The 19,331-nt window shown below is 34.8% G+C and overlaps 1 protein-coding gene across 1 annotated transcript; it reads right to left on the bottom strand.

Moving 5' to 3' along the window:
* Positions 1 to 291: 291 nt before the first annotated feature.
* LOC149933354 (uncharacterized) lies at positions 292 to 9,997 on the bottom strand. The gene is made up of 4 exons (XM_090155816.1): positions 9,887 to 9,997; positions 4,291 to 4,423; positions 3,240 to 3,389; positions 292 to 2,248 (listed from the first exon to the last, which is right to left on the bottom strand). The coding sequence occupies exons 1-4, from the start codon at positions 9,908 to 9,910 to the stop codon at positions 2,043 to 2,045; spliced, it is 513 nt and encodes a 170-aa protein (XP_090011942.1). The 5' UTR covers positions 9,911 to 9,997; the 3' UTR covers positions 292 to 2,042.
* Between the last annotated feature and the right edge of the window lie 9,334 nt (positions 9,998 to 19,331).

The following is a 19,331-nucleotide window of genomic DNA, read 5'->3' as shown; positions in this document are numbered from 1 at the left end:
TTAGCTCTGACAAAAAATGTAATATAACTCAATTATTTTGGGCGACGAATATAAATAATAACAAAATAAATGTATTGTTATTATTATTGTTACATTTGAAAACTTCATTCGAATAATAAAAATAATTAATAAGAATTTAGGTATAATAATATATTAGCGGTACACTTTATCGGGTAATATATTTCTTAAGCTAAATAGACAGATTTACAAATTGCTTACAGCAAGCAATGCCTTTAAAGCTTAAATTTCAATATTTTTATTATTTACTCGATTTAAACTTTTTGGTTTTAAGTGAAAATACACAACTCCGAACGTTATAATTGAAAATTCATCGTTTCATAGTTGTGACGACATCTGGTTAAAATTGGCATATTAAAAATCTACTCTTAGCGATAGCATCAGAAATACATGATTTTCTGATAGCATGCGTTAAAAGAAGTGTAGCTAGGTGTACCGAACTTGTATATGTCATATCCTTCCCACCCCCCCCCCCCCTTTTACTGCGGCAAACGGAAAAATAATTATAAATACGGTGCCACCTTTCGTTTATTCACGGCACCAAATATACGTAGTCACGTCGTGCTCTCGTAGCGTGTTTGAAATATAACGGTTTTAATTTTATAACTACAGGCGAGCTAACTCAGCCAAGGCTTAATGTAATTTTAAATTAAATGTAAATTTCGTAATTGAAAGGCTTACCCGATGATAAATCTGAATATGAAATTTCTTTGGCATCGTTTGATGAAGACAAACCTAATGTTTCATAAGTATAATATGAAAACATAATCAATTTCAATCATCTATCTCCGTGGTAACCGTTGTTAAACATTCGTCTGCTCCTCCGCTCTAGCCTAGGTCACGTGTGACGCATCAAAAATATATTACATCCGTTTTGACGATTTCACCCGCGAGATAGCGTTCGGGACAGGTATTTTTAATGTTTCTAGCTCTGCTGAATATCCTTAGTTTTTTTAATCCATGGCGATAGGATCTTCTTTTTTTAATTTATGTATCGTAATATATTAGACGCTTCAATAAACCCCACACTCTTTTAGCTTCCCCATGTCCGTTTCCAGGTCAGGATCACTGGGCAAAATATTTTCGGTTGGCCGTTTACTAAATTTACCTGATTAGCTAATGAAGTCAGCTACAATACATGCTCAATTCAAAATAATTAAACTAAGTTGGGAATAGGTGTTTCTATAAAATACGTTAGGTCACGTGTAATTTGTTTTCTACGTCACTAGCTAAAGTTATTGAAGATAGAGAGCGCGCGCTCGTGTCGATAAAGATTTTGGTATTTGAAGTCGACGTGCGAAAAGCGAGTGCCAATAAAGCACTAAAAAATTTAAGCTCGTGACGCGGGAAAAAACATTTTAAACATTTAATTTTTTTATTGATTTATTTTATAGAAACACCTATTCACTGAACAAAAGCATTTTTCTTAAAACTGCTTTTAATTTTTCTAAAAACCAAAATGGCGCGATGGCAAAATTGATTGGGGTGTAAACTTAGTTTCCAATGTTGCGCGTTTTTCGACTTCGGGCCGAGGAAAGGTTTTTACGCGTAAAGCAAAATACATTATTACAAGCGCTAGTGGAAACTAATTTTTTTTCGCGTCGACCAAAAAATGGATCTTATTTTGTTAGACCTAACGCAAGTTCTTTGCGTCGACTCTTACTTTTATGAAAACCAACCTTTACAACTTATAAGTTTCGGTTTCCCTTAAACGTAAAAGACACTACTTCCGATCCCTCTTTCAACTGCAAGATGCGTTATTTAAATTGCCCATTTGCTAAGGTATCACAATTAGAGCTCATTTAAAAAAACAGGAACGGCTATATTACAGTCTAGGGGTTTTTACACAGGGCCGCTCGCTGTGATAAAGCAATTCAATGACACCATCATTATTTTAATTAGTCCAAGCTTACAACGAGCGTATAAAGAGTAGCTTGCGAGTCCAGGTTCTAGGTTTTAATACTGCTTAGCGAATCTCTAAATGGATTTTATCGAAGCGTCAATTAAAAGAAGAAACGGATTTTTTACGTTCCGTTACACGCGTACAGATGCGTGGTGTTCTTTTCTTCCTCCGGAGGCTCGGGAATATCCGCGTAGCAAATGCATCTTTCTCGAGGTTTATTGCGAAAGGTGCAATCCCCGGATAAATCGTCACTGATAAACTTGCAGTCCATATTGCAAAAAAATGAATTTTCAGTCATATTCGGTCCGAGACAAATATCGTAGGAGCCTACAACAAAACATATTAATTTTACACAAATTTCGTTGTACCACAGGGACCGAAGCTAACACATATAAATAAGTTTCCTTCCTCTGGTTATCTCGTTTAAAAATCACTTAGATAGGAATATTTATTGAAGATAGGTTTTCAAAGGCGCTAGAAAAAAACAGCTTAGCTTCTGCCGATCCGTTTTAATGGCAAGTTGATAATCCGCGTAGACGAAGTTCTACAAACGTCACTATTTTTACGCTTTTTACGTTTTAAAGCGCTTCTTACACCTAAATTAAATTTACACATCCGTGTGAATTAAAAGACAAACATTATTCGCTTCCCAGGTTTACACTTACTACATTACACCGTAGACAATTGATAGAATTTCGGTGTATTTTCGACATATGGTGTTAATTCTTTAACTTGTGCTCGGTAGTAGGGGCAATCGGTGTATATTGGGAAGAAAAGCGCTTGATTAATCTGAAATGTAGTCCGCTGTATAAATTGTTTGCTGCATCGAATTGGGTGGGTTAATAACACTTTAACGAATTATTAAAGTTAAATCTCTGACATCATCTTGGAAAATACCTTATTCTTTTTGCGATACACTGAATGCTCCGGAGAAACGAATAATTTTTGGACTGAACAAGAAATGCAATTATTTTTACTTAGGAAGAATGACTATGTTTCCCCTATCACAAGAAGGCAGAAGTTAATAACAACACCGTAAGTTTTAGGAAACCAAAGATATATCTGGATGATTTGATTTTTTAAGGGGAAGAGCAACGCTTTAAATCGTCTTAACATAGTCATTCTCCCTAATTATAAACAAATACATTTTTGGAGTGACGTTTCTATTAAAATATAACTTTTTTATCAAATGGAAATATTCATTTCAATAATTGATTCGCCAAAAAATTTTTTTTGACGCCTCAAAATAAAGTAAATAAAATGAAATTGCTATTTATTTATTATAATATACTTATTCCATCAATTAAATCTACTTCACCTGTTAACACAGCGGAACATATTGTCACGTTAAGTCCTCTAATATTGCTTCTACATTGAGATCCCCATAAATATCCGTTTCTTTTAAGTCTCCAAATAATATCTCTTTTTTTGTCACAAAAATCTTTCGGTACTTTTTCGGGACATATTCCTACAAAATAGAATCAACAAACATGATAATACCATAATTAATCAGCTGTGTAACAGTGCTACACTCTCCACAAATAAACCTGGTTAAACTGCGTACAGCAAATATTAATTTTACCGTGTACCAAGTGTAAAACATTTATTATTCTATTAAGAAATTAGCACGAAAGTAGAAATCATTAGAGGTCCGATGCAACATTTTTGCTCTTCAAAATACGCAATCTGTCATGGGAACAGGGTTCATTCAAAACACTCGTTAGAAACTAATTAAATTGGGAAAAAACTAATTTTAGTAATTGTTTATATTACTTTAAACATAAGTAACATAATAGGCAGTATTTATGTTAATGATAGTATGTCACAGAGTGATTGCACAATCGAAACATTTCTAATAGGAAATTAGCTTAGATCTCAAATTCGAAAATTAATACTCGCAAAATCGAGGCGAGTGCTTTAAAGTCATCACTTTATTAATAAGTTGTATTAATTTTTGTTTTGGAAACGTTTCAATTTTCATTAAGCGATTTACATGGTCGTTGGCGAAACAAACTATCATTAAAAATATTAGCGTTTGAAGAATTGGAGGTGTCATACTTTTGATACGATGTTACTTATGGTTTAAAAGAGTAACATAGACATTTTATCTGGCTGAAAGTAAGGAATAAAACCAAATGATTGTAGGTTATGAAAACGTCCGGCTTTGAAATTTCTTGGTTCCTGCGCCCTTACATCGAATTTCCCAACACTTTTTAACAGAGGCGCTTTATTATTTAATACTATCGAAAATGCGTGTGAAAATTTGTTAAAATATATTAACATTAGTTTGCAAAAATTAATTTTTCCTTGTCGTAACTTGTTCTTAGTGTTATTTCTTAATATAGAATAATATAATAACTGTGACATACTGAGGCCCCAGCAATCTGGCGGGCCATATCCCAAGTGGTCGTATATTCCAATTGTTGTCGGCTCGTCAAATGAGAAAAAGGCTCCACACAAAATTACAAAAGTCGCTAAAGCGAAGGATTTGATGACCAACCGCTAGAAAGAAAATAATTTTAAATAAAACACAATAAGAAATTGCAGAAAATACGATACGTAAGTCTCCAGTTTGCTAAAATTGATTTAATTAAAGCAAGAAAGTATTTATTAATATTTAACGGGGATTGACTGTGTTGAGACGATCCGCGGGTATCATGACTTAAGTCTCCCCGGTACGAGAGGGGGGAAAGGAAAAACGACACCTATGCGCGCTTCTATCACGCAGTGGCGGATACATATCGGGGGAGAGGGGGACGCCCCCCCCCCCTTGACGCGGGCGGCCCAGCATCAAGCGGGGTGACTTGATGATTTGTTATTACACCCATAGCTCAAGATGCCTTTTAGCGCCTCCCCCTTGAGTTTTTTCTGTATCCGCCACTGCTATCACGTCGTAGGGAACCAATGAGAAACAGAGCTGAGTTGAATTTTTAGGATGTATAACTAGATACATTATTTATTACAATTTATCTCAAAAACTCCAGATTTTCTATCGTATTGACTATTCATGAAATCGACGAAAAATTTAGAAGTTTAAATTTTATTTATTTATTGTGTCTGAAACGGTTCCTATTTTATTTTACGATTAACGCTTAAATGTATGAACTGAGCTCGAGTCCGACTAAGAGCAGGAAGTGACCGTACGGCCGTAATGGAAACGTACCAGGCTTAGCGTTCAGCGGCTCAAAATTACATCAATCAAAAAGAGTAACCTCCACTGTTTCGCCGCTATTTGAAAAATTCTAATAATTTTTATTTAGAATTGTATTTGACGGACATTGTTGAGTAAAACCTCAAGTTAAAATTCTATTACGACTGTTATTCAAACTAGAAATTTATATTTATTTTTAGACTAGGCGTGTAGCTAATACGGAGTTCTTTATTGAGCTATGCAAACGTGAATTCTGGAAACTGTTATACGACAAAACAACAAAAATCGAATCAAGGAGTAAGATAAACTTGAAAAGACTTTTTACCTACGTAAGTTTTGGTTAAAATTTCTACATTGAGAAAATGAATCGAAAATTAAGCTGTAAATTAAAAAATTACTTTTCCAAAGTTTCAAAACGATATTAACAAAAATGAAACTTCAAGCAGATAATTATTTCATAACTAACTAGAGGTAATAAAATAGTCAAAACATATGACGTTTTAAACATGGGGCTATTTAAATAACTTCCGAGTACTTTCACAATAGTTTTTATCGTTATAAAGGGATCTTAAGGTAAGTGCGAAACAATTCATAGCGTTTACCTCCTAAACGCGATTTCTTTGCTTTACAACAAATTTCACATTTCATATTCGAATAGGTGTTTCTGTAAAATACAGGAGGTCATGTGATAATGTTTTGTCTAGGTCACTTAGCTGTAGCTCTTGAAGGTAAAGAGCACGCGCGGCAGTCGCGAGACCCTTCGCAATCTGAATCCCACGTGCGAAACTCGCGTGCAAGTAAAGCATTTAAATAACTTACGATCGTGACGCAGATGAAAACATTTTATGTTTCTAATTTTTATTGTTTTATTTTAAAGAAACACCTATTAAAGCTTCTGTTTAACTATTTTAATTTTTCACGAATAAGTTCATTTTGTACCATTCCTTTGAAGCCTATAGCTATTAATAACAAGTTGGCAAGCCAAAATATACCTCTCCTCGGAAGAATTGTCCCTACAGAGAGTATTATAACGACCGTTCGCTTTTTAGTTTATAATTTTAACGGAATCAGGCCGAGTTTAATTAAACGATAGTTTATCGAAATTTTGTTAAAAGAATATTCCCTAAGGCCGCGCGATAAATTTACGAGAATAATTTCCCGTCGCCGTTAAATTGAAAATTCATTTGATTCGGGATTGCCAGAACTCTAATGTTGTGGGCGAGTGATTAGAAAATAAAATGGCAACCAGAATTATGCAAAATTATAAATGTTTATTTTTATTCAGAACAGTCTATGGAACGTTCTAGATTTAACTTTCATCATTAACCCAACAATATATATCAATCCTACGTAATTGTACAGAACTGGTACTCAAGTGTCTAAGACTAGATTTGTCTTAGTTCATCGTGATTGAAAAATAAACCAAAACACACACTTAAGTAAATATCATAAATTATACTGAGGTACTTTGAATTTAGTTAAAATTACTAACTATAAACTCTGTCTTAATTAACAGCTGAGAGCTGTTCGCTACTAATTACTTCCAATCTACTTAATAAGCTTCACAGGTTGAGTTGATAATTTCTAGGGTATAATTAAGTTATTCCAATACAAAAAATAATAACAATCAATTTTATCTTACAGCTGACTTGAGTTAGTTCACAATTACTTTAACACTTTCAGTCTTAAACACGCACTTTTCATACACTTAAGTCCATTCACTCACGTTCCAAACGCGAAACACAATTTAACTCTTTTCTTGACCGAAGACCGAACATACTAATTAAAACCGCAAAGTTACCTCATAACTTTTGACCGACACCAGGACCCCGTCCTGTAGTAGTTCGTCTGACAGCCAAGAACTAAGAAAGACTATATCGTGTAAATTGACCGCAACGGCCTTATATACGTTTATTTTGTGTTTTTTAACCCGCCAAGGTTTGACTAAAGTTCGAAAAATTGAAGAGGTTATATATTTTACCCGGTTTGATTGATAATTCTCCACACGGTGGCGCTATATTATTACTTTGATATAGTTTCCGCGGAAGTTTTGAATAATTATCCTTTTTCTAAGCGTTATTGAAAGGTAAAAAACCCGCCTTATCATAATGGTTTCTTTACTTTTTAGTATCCTAAAGGAAGTCAATGGTTCGGCGGTAAAATATCTGCAATGTAACTATGCGACCGGAGTTCAATTCCTGAACACGGTCAAATAAATTAAATACTCAGATATTTAATTAAATATAATATTAATATAATTTATAAATATTTAATTATATATAAGCTTAATATAATTTATAAATATTTAATTAAATATAAGCTTAATATAATTTATAAATATTTCATTAAATATAAGATTAATATAATTTATAAATATTTAAAATGATGTAGAATAAATTATAGTACCTAACGTTATAACTTTGTAAATGACATTCGCCAAAGCTGTTTTTAGAAAAACACCGTAACTTAACAAGCGTTGGTGGCTGAGTGGTTAGAGTAAACCTCTTGCACGAGGCAGAACCGGGTTCGAATCCCGGCCGGCGCCAATAATTGATTGATGCTAGGACGAATACCGTGAACTATTGGTGGAAACCCTGCCATTGGACGTTGAGAGGTAGCATTACACTCAGCACTCGGTCCGTCCCAAAGTCAGTTAGAAGAAGTTGGAGAGAAAACGCCCATACAAACACAACAGACTCAACATCCACAACCGTCATAACACGAACTCAACATGCACAACCATCAAAACACAAACACGACAAAATCAACACTCACAACCGTCATAACACGAACTCAACATTCACAACCTACGCATAAACATTACAAAAACGTAATACACCAAACCGTCATGACGGTGAGCGAAAAAACACCATCCAAACAAAACCGCAAATGTATCCGTTAACGCTCACCGTCAAACGGTGGCGTACGCAATGATTAACCTTTGCACGAATAACGCGAACGCGTTCGCAGGACAGACGGGCAGGCACACAGACAGACAGACACACAGACAGACAGACACGGTGATTGTATAACCCCTCCTAGGGGACTTTGTCCCCTCGGAGAGGTAAAAATGGTGATACCAAGTAGAATTCTTAACACTAACTCTTCCAACTGTTTTAGCTTTCTAAATCTATCCAAAAGCGGTGTGGTACCCAAACTCGAGACAAATTTGCGTATCTCCGTATGAAATTGTCCATTATTCATCGGAAAAATCTTTAATTTTTAATTTATGTACGGAATAATTTCCTTTTCAAATTTCAAATATTAGAAAGCTGTTGTATTTTCGAAATCTAAGAATAAGGATTATTTGTCCACAAAAATATTTATTTTTTGCACAATAAGTTTTTATATATATAACTATGTATTTAAACTTATAAATTATATTATATATATATATATATATATATATATATATATATATATAGATATATATATATTATATATATTATATATATTATATAAAATCAGAATAATATTGGTATGTTGAAACCTAACTAACTAAACCCAACTTGATCTAATCTAACTTATCTTAACTTGTCCTATTTAAAGTAACCTGAAATAAACCCATCTCATGGATATCATTCTTAGACTTGTATTTAACATTAACGTATATTTCATTCGAAATGAGATAAATAAATATAAATTTACTTCAAAAACTATTTATTATTTTTCACTAATATGTTACAATACTTCGGTATAAAATCAAATAAAGAAACGAATTAAAATTTAACCTTTAATTAACGAAACAACAAATTTGGAGATAGGAAACGAATAGGCCATCAAACTTGTACGCGTGAATCCCACTTCTTTTTTATATTCAGAAATATCAAATTTGGGAATTTGCACCACCCCTTCGGTCAAATGAAATTCGAACAAATGCAAAAGCGTCGATAGTTATGGTTAGGTTTTTTTATCATTACATTACCCAACGGCTAATTTCGTATTTATTTGGGGAACAACGAACACAAAAAGGAATAGTAGGTTGGTATCTACGTCATCTTCTACAGCTGACAGAAATATTCGTTAGCCAAGACTAATAATATTTTTGAGTGTATATGAAGTTCACACATACGTAGCTTTCAGGTAATAATAATAATAATAATCAGCTAGGCTAATACCCAAGGCACCACCATAGGCCTAAGTCATCAAGCGACTTTTGAAGCCAGGAATTCAGGTGACCCGGAAACCGCGTTTTGCCTAGGAATTATCAGCATCAACGTATTGTTATGTAGAAGATGTTTAAAGCTCCTTTAAGTACAATATTTAGGAGCATGGCGTAATAGTAGTAAACGCGATAGATACTTTTTATTTAGGGTGATTTTGACGTTGAAAAATAAGATTTGGCAGCAATATAATCGTTTTAAAAGATCCTTTACATATTAAAAAAAAATTCTTCTCGCGTACAATTAATCAAAATAAACATTGAACTTGAATTATATAGTTAACTAAATTAAAATTAGGTATTCTTAACTTTATGACACGAAATATTAATTTGTACCGTCAACCATATTAATCTAAGCAAGGTTTGATAATGGTTATTTAAAAATATTTTATTGGACAACATTCTGGGATACGTGTTATCTCGCGTAGTATTTATTAATTTATAAATATCAATCACAAGTTTTGAGAATTTTGTAGTTAACAAACGTTAAGCTAATATTTTTCATTTGCAGATTATTTTACTTTAATTATTTTTGTATCTACGAAATTAAAACAGTTATTCCATGTCCATTGAAAAACAAAATTATTCCGTAAATACAACAATGTTAACTAGGTAAATGTTCAGAGCTAATTAATAATATATTGATATTTACCTTAATAAACCAGTTCACACTCATTGGAATCGCAGGAATAATTTATGAAATGTTTTGGAATAATTGATCACTACGATTTAATCTTAGATATCCAGTTAGATCTTTTAGTTAAATGAAGGGTTCTATTATTTCCAAGGCAAATTCGCGCTGTGTTAGATTCAATAACTCTAAACAGAACACTGAAACGTTTGATAGGAAAGTACCGTTTAGTTTAAAGTGCTCTTGAGAATTTGATTAAGAGTGATATAATTTCACTATTCGATGACAGTAAGTTAAGTGATTATGTTCGAGCGTATTTGTAAGCTTGGGAACAAAATCCACGTAGCTCCCTTAGCCGTGCTTATAATATGGATTCTAATTATATCAAATTTAATGATATTAAATATAAAATTACCAAAATTTTATGCAGATTTATTTTTTATATTATATATAACAAAAAGCATCCCTGACAAGCTTAACTATATTAAAATCTTATACAATTAGAGATATCTGATTTCTGTCTTGAAGCATATCGTTTTGTGTACACGTTTCAAAGAGCCAATTTTGACAATGGTATCATATATGGTCAATTTCTCGAAGGAAGAATTCTCATTGAATATGACAAGTTTGATAACAACTATATATTAAGTACACTTCATTTTAATCTTGTGGAAAACATATATCAGACTACCGAAATAGTCCGTTCAAAAAATTCATTGGGGTTTTAATATATTAGTAAGCTACTAACAACGAAAAATATGCCTCTGATTATTGTGATAACTTGGCGAGAGACACAGCGTTAACAGACAGAACGTTTAAACTGTGCCACAGAAAACCTGACCTTAATGGCAATAAACGAAATATTCGCGCTTAAGCTTAGTTTTCACTGGCAGAAATTTTGCGGAAACCGCTTTTCGAGAACGCAAAATTTCCGCAAAAATAACGCAACGTGGCGCTGCAGCTGTGACGTTTTCACTGCATCCTGAGCTGACCAGTAGACGTCACTAAAAACAATCGTTGCTGATCTTCAGGCTGATCTTGTCGTGTATAGATGGTCTAGAATTATTAAAGAGGAAATGGCTGTGCGATATAATATTATTTTTGCGTATTTCAATTTAATTAATACGATTTTAGTAGTTGCTTTATGGCGAAAACAAAGGAAAACTAGATATGAAAGGCGTTTTTGGGTTAGAAATATTTACCGTAGAAGGGAGAGCCAATGATATTTTCAGAACTTAATTAAAGAAATTCGTGCATCTGATAAAGAAAATATTTAAAGTAAGCATTTTGTAAATATGTAAATTTTCTAATTAGTGAATTTTAATTATAAATATTTTTCTTTAAAAACCATGGCTAAGGTATATAAATAAAATTGTTTTGCAAAGAACTGATACTTAATGGTTAACCAATTTGTTTAAAAAAAATTATAATGGCATTGTGTACAGATGACTGCCCGAAAGTTCCCGAGAAATTTTACATAAATTAGGTCACCATGAAGCAGCAGTTGGTTTAAAATTTTATCAACAGTGAATTAACAATTTCATCTACTGATGAAAACATTTAAACATTTTCCAGATCACTTTGACGTCACCAAGCCGAAGCTTGCGATTGGCCAACGCAAATTGACCAACGTTACGGTGCGGAAAATCTGCGGAAATATGGGAATGCGGTTTTATGAACCTCCGGAAAAAATCGCAGAAAATCCGCTAATTTTCCGCATGGAAAACCGCGCGCAAAAACTCGTTTTTCCGTGCTTTCTCGCCGGTGAAAACCAAGCTTTATCAAGCATCTATGTAATAAAAAGCTGTTGGTTGGGTGGTAGGTACGTAGGTTCGTTCGTCAACCGATTTTGGAGATTTATTTCTCGATTTTCTGACGTTTTTCGTGTGCGCGTTACGGGTATTAAGGGTCGTTCCAATTTGAAAGTCCCGTGGCTCTCTTGGCGTACGTTATTCCTGTGGCCTTTATGCATCAGCCATTGGATACAGGGGGTTTAAACGGGTACAGGTGGGTTTGGTACGACTGCGAGTTTGGGTTATTTTTGCGGGGAAAAGGGTACCACGGAAATTCTCGCATTTGAAAGGGAGAGGGACATTGGATACAGGGGGTTTAAAGGGGTACAGGGAGGTTCGGAATGACTGAGAGTTTGAGTAATTTTTGTGGGGAAAAGGGTACCACGGAAATTCTCGCATGGAGAAAAGGGGGAGAGGGTACCACGGTAATTATCACATGTGAAAAGCGGAGAGGGGGTACCACGGTAATTATCACATGGGAAAAATGGGGAGGGGGTACCCCGGTAATTATCACACGGGGAAAAGGGGGAGGAAGGGCCTTACGGCGGTGGTTCGACTATAGGGTAAAGGGTGCCACGGAAATTCTCGCGTCGGAAAGGGGGAGGGGAGTACTTCGGAAATTCTCGCATGGAGAAAAGGGGGAGGGGTACCCAGGTAATTATCACATGGGGAAAAGGGGGAGGAAGGGCCTTACTGGGGTGGTTTTACTATGGGGAAAAGAGTACCACGGTAATTATCACATGGGAATAAAGGGGAGGAAGGGCCTTACTGCGGTGGTTCGACTATGGGGTAAAGGGTGCCACGGAAATTTTCGCATGGGTAAAAGGGTGCCACGGAAATTATCCCATGGGAAAAAGGGGTTGGGGGGGGGGCGTACTGGGGTGGATAGCCTCGAAACACAAAACTAGCTGAGGGCCTGCCCCTTATGCCGTAGGAGTAAAGTTTCGTCTTCAGGGGTTCGTGTGGCACAGAGTCGAAGGCTTTCCGGAAATCCAAGAATATGACATCGACTCTGCCAGAGTTTTCAAGGCCAGCAGACCATTCCTCCAAACAGCAGAGGAGTTGGGATTCCGTACTGTACGCCCTCCTGAAACCATGTTGGTACGGCTTCAGGACCTCGTGAGTGGCGAGGTGGGCTGTGATGTCGGAGGTAACGATATGTTCATCTAGCTTAAGCACCTGCGAGAGAAGTGCAATAGGGCGATACTCCGAAGGGTCTGATTTTTCACCTCCCTTCAGTACTGGAGTGATGTTAGCCGTACTCCAGTCGTCAGGGATAATCCCCTCATCATAGGACCGTTGGAAGAGGTAAGTTAGGGGGGCGGCTAGGAGCTCGGCACAGTTTTTTAACACTATCGCCGGAACACAGTAAGGGGCAGCTGCTTTAAACGGCTTTACCTTCAGCAGCAGCCTCTTGACACCAGGTTCAGAGAAGACAATAGGCGCCATTGTAGGAGCCCTCTGAGGTAGGAGGGGGACCGATGAGAGGTGGTGAACTGGGAAGGTTCGTTGGAAAGTGACAGCCAGTAGGCTCGCCTTCTCCGCTGATCAAGAGATGACCTTGTCTTTGTAGGTGAGATCGGAAATCCCGGATGACTTAGATTTTTGGGCCACAAGTTGGTAAAACCGGCGCCTGTTTTGTGAGAGGTCTTAGGCAACACAGTTCATGTGTATGACAGGCGGACGTCCTAATAAAGAACCACCGACTCTTATTACGCTTCATCAAAAATTAGACCTTCAGCTTTATCGGAAGCGTTTTTTACAAATTAACAGAGTATTAAATTTCGGTTTTTATTAAAATAGAACGAAATTCCGTGTTCCATTTAAACTATATGATTGCATCGAAGATATTCTAATGAAGCATCTTCTCTGTTGAGTAAAAACGAATGCGCCGCCCAGGTTTCGAACCCGGGCCGTTCTGCATGGCAAGAGAACGCTTTACCACAAAACCACTGACAAGTATAGCAGTAATTAAATTTTTAAAAAACAGCTTTGGCGAAAGTCCGTTCTCCTTTATGCTATTATGAACTTATTAATGTCAAATATTCCTATAATGTTGTTAAAATTTATGAATTTCATTACAATTAAAAAATCAATTAATGTTTATCGTCTTTTTGTAATAAAAAAACGTTTAGAGGATATTTAAGGAAACTTTTAAGGAAAACTTTTATTTTATTTTTAATAATAAATATTCTGTGGGTCGGGACTCGGGAATCGAAAAGTTAGCCATTGCTTCTTGTGTTTTTTGTTTAATCATATTGTCCTATTTAATATAAATTAATAAAAAATATGAATTAATATAAACTCAAGTTTTCGTTAATGTATTTTATTAATTATCACGTACTTCACTGGGTTGAGCAAAAGTAGGGTTTTACGATACTTTCTTTTGATTGTTTTTTTTATTTAATTTAATTTATTTATCGAACGAGATAACGAGTTGTTTTTAATTTCAATTTGTTCGATTTGGTTATTTCTTGTTTTTTTTTAAGTCGTATATTTTTATCTATTGTGTGTTTAGCGTATTTATATTTCAAGCGTAATAATTCATTTATGAAGAAAATTTCGAGTTGTATATATCGGGCTCTTACATGTATGTTGGTCTGGTTTTTAACTGGGTCGTCACTACTGCGCAATTTATTTTAAACGTTTTCTCGACGAATTAAGATGTTTAATGCAGTTCATCAATTGGGTTTGTTTGTTTTTATTTATAAAGAGCCCTAAATATTCCGTCTAGGGTCATTTATTGTACGTTGTAAGCCGTGTATTGCTAACGGTAAGGTGTTTTTTCTTTCACATAATTTTTTCAACTTTCGGTAATTGGATTTATTTATTCCTGATTTCAAAGTATTTGGATTAACTTGTTTCTTGGTTGAATATTCTTTCATATTTTCTATTGGTTATTTTTGTTGTTTAATTTTATCGAAAGTATTGATAGTTTATAATAAATACAATTTTCGTATTTGGATTGACTTGTACATGCTTCGTTGGGTTGTCGTGGTGAATCGACGTAATTTTGTTAAGAGCTTCCACTTATAATTTAAATTTTCGCTTAACATTTATTTTCATATATATCTCATTTTAAGGACCTATAATACTATTTGTTGGCTTTTTTTCCCTTAAAGTGGTTTTTCGCACGTATATACTGTACCGAAAGTGTTGATAATGTGAGCGAAAATTTGTGTACGATGTTTTATTTGCATTGATCCAGACCAACCCTATTCTCGTTCACCTTAATTACTAAAGTGGAAAAAAATTTAGAATTGTGTAATTTCTAAATAATTTTACATTATTGCTGTGATAATTAATAATTGTTTAAGTAAGTATTTGATAAAATTTAAGAACAATAAACTATTTTGTGTTGTTTTCTTTTTTTCACTCTTACAAACAGAATTCACAACCTAGTACCAAATACATTTTCGATGTAGCAGCAACGGGATTAAAATCTCGTAAATTTTGGAATATATTAGTGAAATATATAAAACATATTCAATTTTTAAATTTTTGGCCCGTTTTCTTATTTTCTTTTAAAAAATGTATCGCCGTTATAACAGTTTTGATTAAGCGTAGTTATAGTACTGTGAGATGACGCGTGGGGAATGAACTAACTCCCCTCCGAGGAGAGGTAGTATTACGGGCTTGACCGTCTTGTTTACGTATGAAATTTTAAAGGTCAAATCTTGTTTTAGCGCAGCGCAGTCAGCAGAGATAAGATGGTTAAAGGGTAGAACCCGTGGGTGGTCCACTTAGTTATTTTTTTGTAATTTACTTACAGGTTTTCTTTTCGACTTAGATAATGAAATAGTACTGTTAAAGCCTACGGATGAATTCATAGGCTCTTTGGTGGGAAGGCTAATGGAAGCATAGTGGAAGGTGGCCTTTCCCATTAAAACAAGAAGGCCACGTTACTATCTATCGTCAATATTAGTCAAGGCAAATTGAGTGGTTTTCAGTATTTCACTTTTTCTGTAAGATTTCTGAAATAACCTCTGATAAATAGGGAAACTAAATAACTATTATTAAAATCAATAAATTGGCATACTCTAGAAAATGAAAATATTCTTAATTTTGGAATAGGTATTTTTGGGAGCTTTTTCAAATTTTTGTTTTAATAAAGAATGTATTCATATTTCAGTTGGCTTTTTATTTCTGAATGTATAGGGTAAATTTTAATTGTGTAGGTACAGCATTGGATGATAAAATACGCGAAAAAGTAGATTAATCCATAATTACCTTAACTTTAGGTACAGAATTTGCTTCCAATGATGCTTTCCATTTTGAAAGTAAATTTCATCCAGCAAAAAATGTTTACTACACACAAAGTCATATCCTATTTTCCTAGTAATTCATCATTTCTCAGAGGAAATCTTAGTGTAAAAAAATATCTTATTCCGAGATTATTATGAAATATTTACTATAATATTACATACTTATGAAATGAGAATTTTATTTCTTTCCCAGATCTTTCTTTACAATGTGAAAAAGCGAAGGATATGCTTTTACACGCAAAAATTTAAACACGAAAAGCCCACCGCTGTACACGACGTGATGCGCAGTGGTTCGCCTTTTTTTTTCCCTCTTCGAAATTCGCGTCGTAGCCATGGCGTTTGTCAGATGGCGCGTACATCGCGATTCCACCCTAATGTCAGCCTTCTAGCTCGCCTGTTTCCCTTGGGATTGGGCAGTGCTTCTAGTCTAATTTCTATTTCTATGGTATTGACTGGTAGATTGGCCGCTGATATCAAAGTTAGAAAAGCGTCGATTAACCGTTCAATAGGCGATATAATAAAGTAACGTGGCCTTATTGTTTTAATGGGAAAGGCCACCTTCCACTATGCTTCCATTAGCCTTCCCACCAAAGAGCCTATGAATTCATCCGTAGGCTTTAACAGTACTATTTCATTATCTAAGTCGAAAAGAAAACCCGTAAATAAATTACAAAAAAATAACTGAGTGGACCACCCACGGGTTCTACCCTTTAACCATCTTATCTCTGCTGACTGCGCTGCGCTAAAACAAAATTTGACCTTTAAAATTTCATACGTAAACAAGACGGTCAAGCCCGTAATACTACCTCTCCTCGGAGGGGAGTTAGTTCATTCCCCACGCGTCATCTCACAGTACTATAACTACGCTTAATCAAAACTGTTATAACGGCGATACATTTTTTAAAAGAAAATAAGAAAACGGGCCAAAAATTTAAAAATTTATATATTTCACTAATATATTCCAAAATTTACGAGATTTTAATCCCGTTGCTGCTACATCGAAAATGTATTTGGTACTAGGTTGTTAATTCGGTTTGTAAGGGTGAAAAAAAGAAAACAACACAAAATAGTTTATTGTTCTTAAATTTTATCAAATACTTACTTAAACAATTATTAATTATCACAGCAATAATGTAAAATTATTTAGAAATTACACAATTCTAAATTTTTTTCCACTTTAGTAATTAAGGTGAACGAGAATAGGGTTGGTCTGGATCAATGCAAATAAAACATCGTACACAAATTTTCGCTCACATTATCAACACTTTCGGTACAGTATATACGTGCGAAAAACCACTTTAAGGGAAAAAAAGCCAACAAATAGTATTATAGGTCCTTAAAATGAGATATATATGAAAATAAATGTTAAGCGAAAATTTAAATTATAAGTGGAAGCTCTTAACAAAATTACGTCGATTCACCACGACAACCCAACGAAGCATGTACAAGTCAATCCAAATACGAAAATTGTATTTATTATAAACTATCAATACTTTCGATAAAATTAAACAACAAAAATAACCAATAGAAAATATGAAAGAATATTCAACCAAGAAACAAGTTAATCCAAATACTTTGAAATCAGGAATAAATAAATCCAATTACCGAAAGTTGAAAAAATTATGTGAAAGAAAAAACACCTTACCGTTAGCAATACACGGCTTACAACGTACAATAAATGACCCTAGACGGAATATTTAGGGCTCTTTATAAATAAAAACAAACAAACCCAATTGATGAACTGCATTAAACATCTTAATTCGTCGAGAAAACGTTTAAAATAAATTGCGCAGTAGTGACGACCCAGTTAAAAACCAGACCAACATACATGTAAGAGCCCGATATATACAACTCGAAATTTTCTTCATAAATGAATTATTACGCTTGAAATATAAATACGCTAAACACACAATAGATAAAAATATACGACTTAAAAAAAACAAGAAATAACCAAATCGAACAAATTGAAATTAAAAACAACTCGTTATCTCGTTCGATAAATAAATTAAATTAAATAAAAAAACAATCAAAAGAAAGTATCGTAAAACCCTACTTTTGCTCAACCCAGTGAAGTACGTGATAATTAATAAAATACATTAACGAAAACTTGAGTTTATATTAATTCATATTTTTTATTAATTTATATTAAATAGGACAATATGATTAAACAAAAAACACAAGAAGCAATGGCTAACTTTTCGATTCCCGAGTCCCGACCCACAGAATATTTATTATTAAAAATAAAATAAAAGTTTTCCTTAAAAGTTTCCTTAAATATCCTCTAAACGTTTTTTTATTACAACAAGGCGATAAAAATTAATTGATTTTTTAATTGTAATGAAATTCATAAATTTTAACAACATTATAGGAATATTTGACATTAATAAGTTCATAATAGCATAAAGGAGAACGGACTTTCGCCAAAGCTGTTTTTAAAAAATTTAATTACTGCTATACTTGTCAGTGGTTTTGTGGTAAAGCGTTCTCTTGCCATGCAGAACGGCCCGGGTTCGAAACCTGGGCGGCGCATTCGTTTTTACTCAACAGAGAAGACGCTTCATTAGAATATCTTCGATGCAATCATATAGTTTAAATGGAACACGGAATTTCGTTCTATTTTAATAAAAACCGAAATTTAATACTCTGTTAATTTGTAAAAAACGCTTCCGATAAAGCTGAAGGTCTAATTTTTGATGAAGCGTAATAAGAGTCGGTGGTTCTTTATTAGGACGTCCGCCTGTCATACACATGAACTGTGTTGCCTAAGACCTCTCACAAAACAGGCGCCGGTTTTACCAACTTGTGGCCCAAAAATCTAAGTCATCCGGGATTTCCGATCTCACCTACAAAGACAAGGTCATCTCTTGATCAGCGGAGAAGGCGAGCCTACTGGCTGTCACTTTCCAACGAACCTTCCCAGTTCACCACCTCTCATCGGTCCCCCTCCTACCTCAGAGGGCTCCTACAATGGCGCCTATTGTCTTCTCTGAACCTGGTGTCAAGAGGCTGCTGCTGAAGGTAAAGCCGTTTAAAGCAGCTGCCCCTTACTGTGTTCCGGCGATAGTGTTAAAAAACTGTGCCGAGCTCCTAGCCGCCCCCCTAACTTACCTCTTCCAACGGTCCTATGATGAGGGGATTATCCCTGACGACTGGAGTACGGCTAACATCACTCCAGTACTGAAGGGAGGTGACAAATCAGACCCTTCGGAGTATCGCCCTATTGCACTTCTCTCGCAGGTGCTTAAGCTAGATGAACATATCGTTACCTCCGACATCACAGCCCACCTCGCCACTCACGAGGTCCTGAAGCCGTACCAACATGGTTTCAGGAGGGCGTACAGTACGGAATCCCAACTCCTCTGCTATTTGGAGGAATGGTCTGCTGGCCTTGAAAACTCTGGCAGAGTC

This window comes from Leiobunum rupestre, chromosome 8 (assembly GCF_980474605.1).
Source record: "Leiobunum rupestre chromosome 8, qqLeiRupe1.1.hap1, whole genome shotgun sequence".
In the NCBI taxonomy this organism is placed as follows: domain Eukaryota; kingdom Metazoa; phylum Arthropoda; class Arachnida; order Opiliones; family Sclerosomatidae; genus Leiobunum; species Leiobunum rupestre.
Note: the sequence above shows the minus strand (reverse complement) of the source record. Positions and strands in the feature narration are given on the sequence as shown.

What these genes read in the sequence shown, in the direction of transcription:
- LOC149933354 (XM_090155816.1), bottom strand. Translation starts at nt 9,910, where the DNA reads ATGAGTGTGAACTGGTTTATTAAG. An exon ending in GTGTGAACTGGTTTATTAAG is followed by an intron (nt 4,424 to 9,886) that starts GTAAATATCAAT and finishes TTTTCTTTCTAG; the next exon opens with CGGTTGGTCATCAAATCCTT. An exon ending in ATGTTCCGCTGTGTTAACAG is followed by an intron (nt 2,249 to 3,239) that starts GTGAAGTAGATT and finishes GTTTTGTTGTAG; the next exon opens with GCTCCTACGATATTTGTCTC.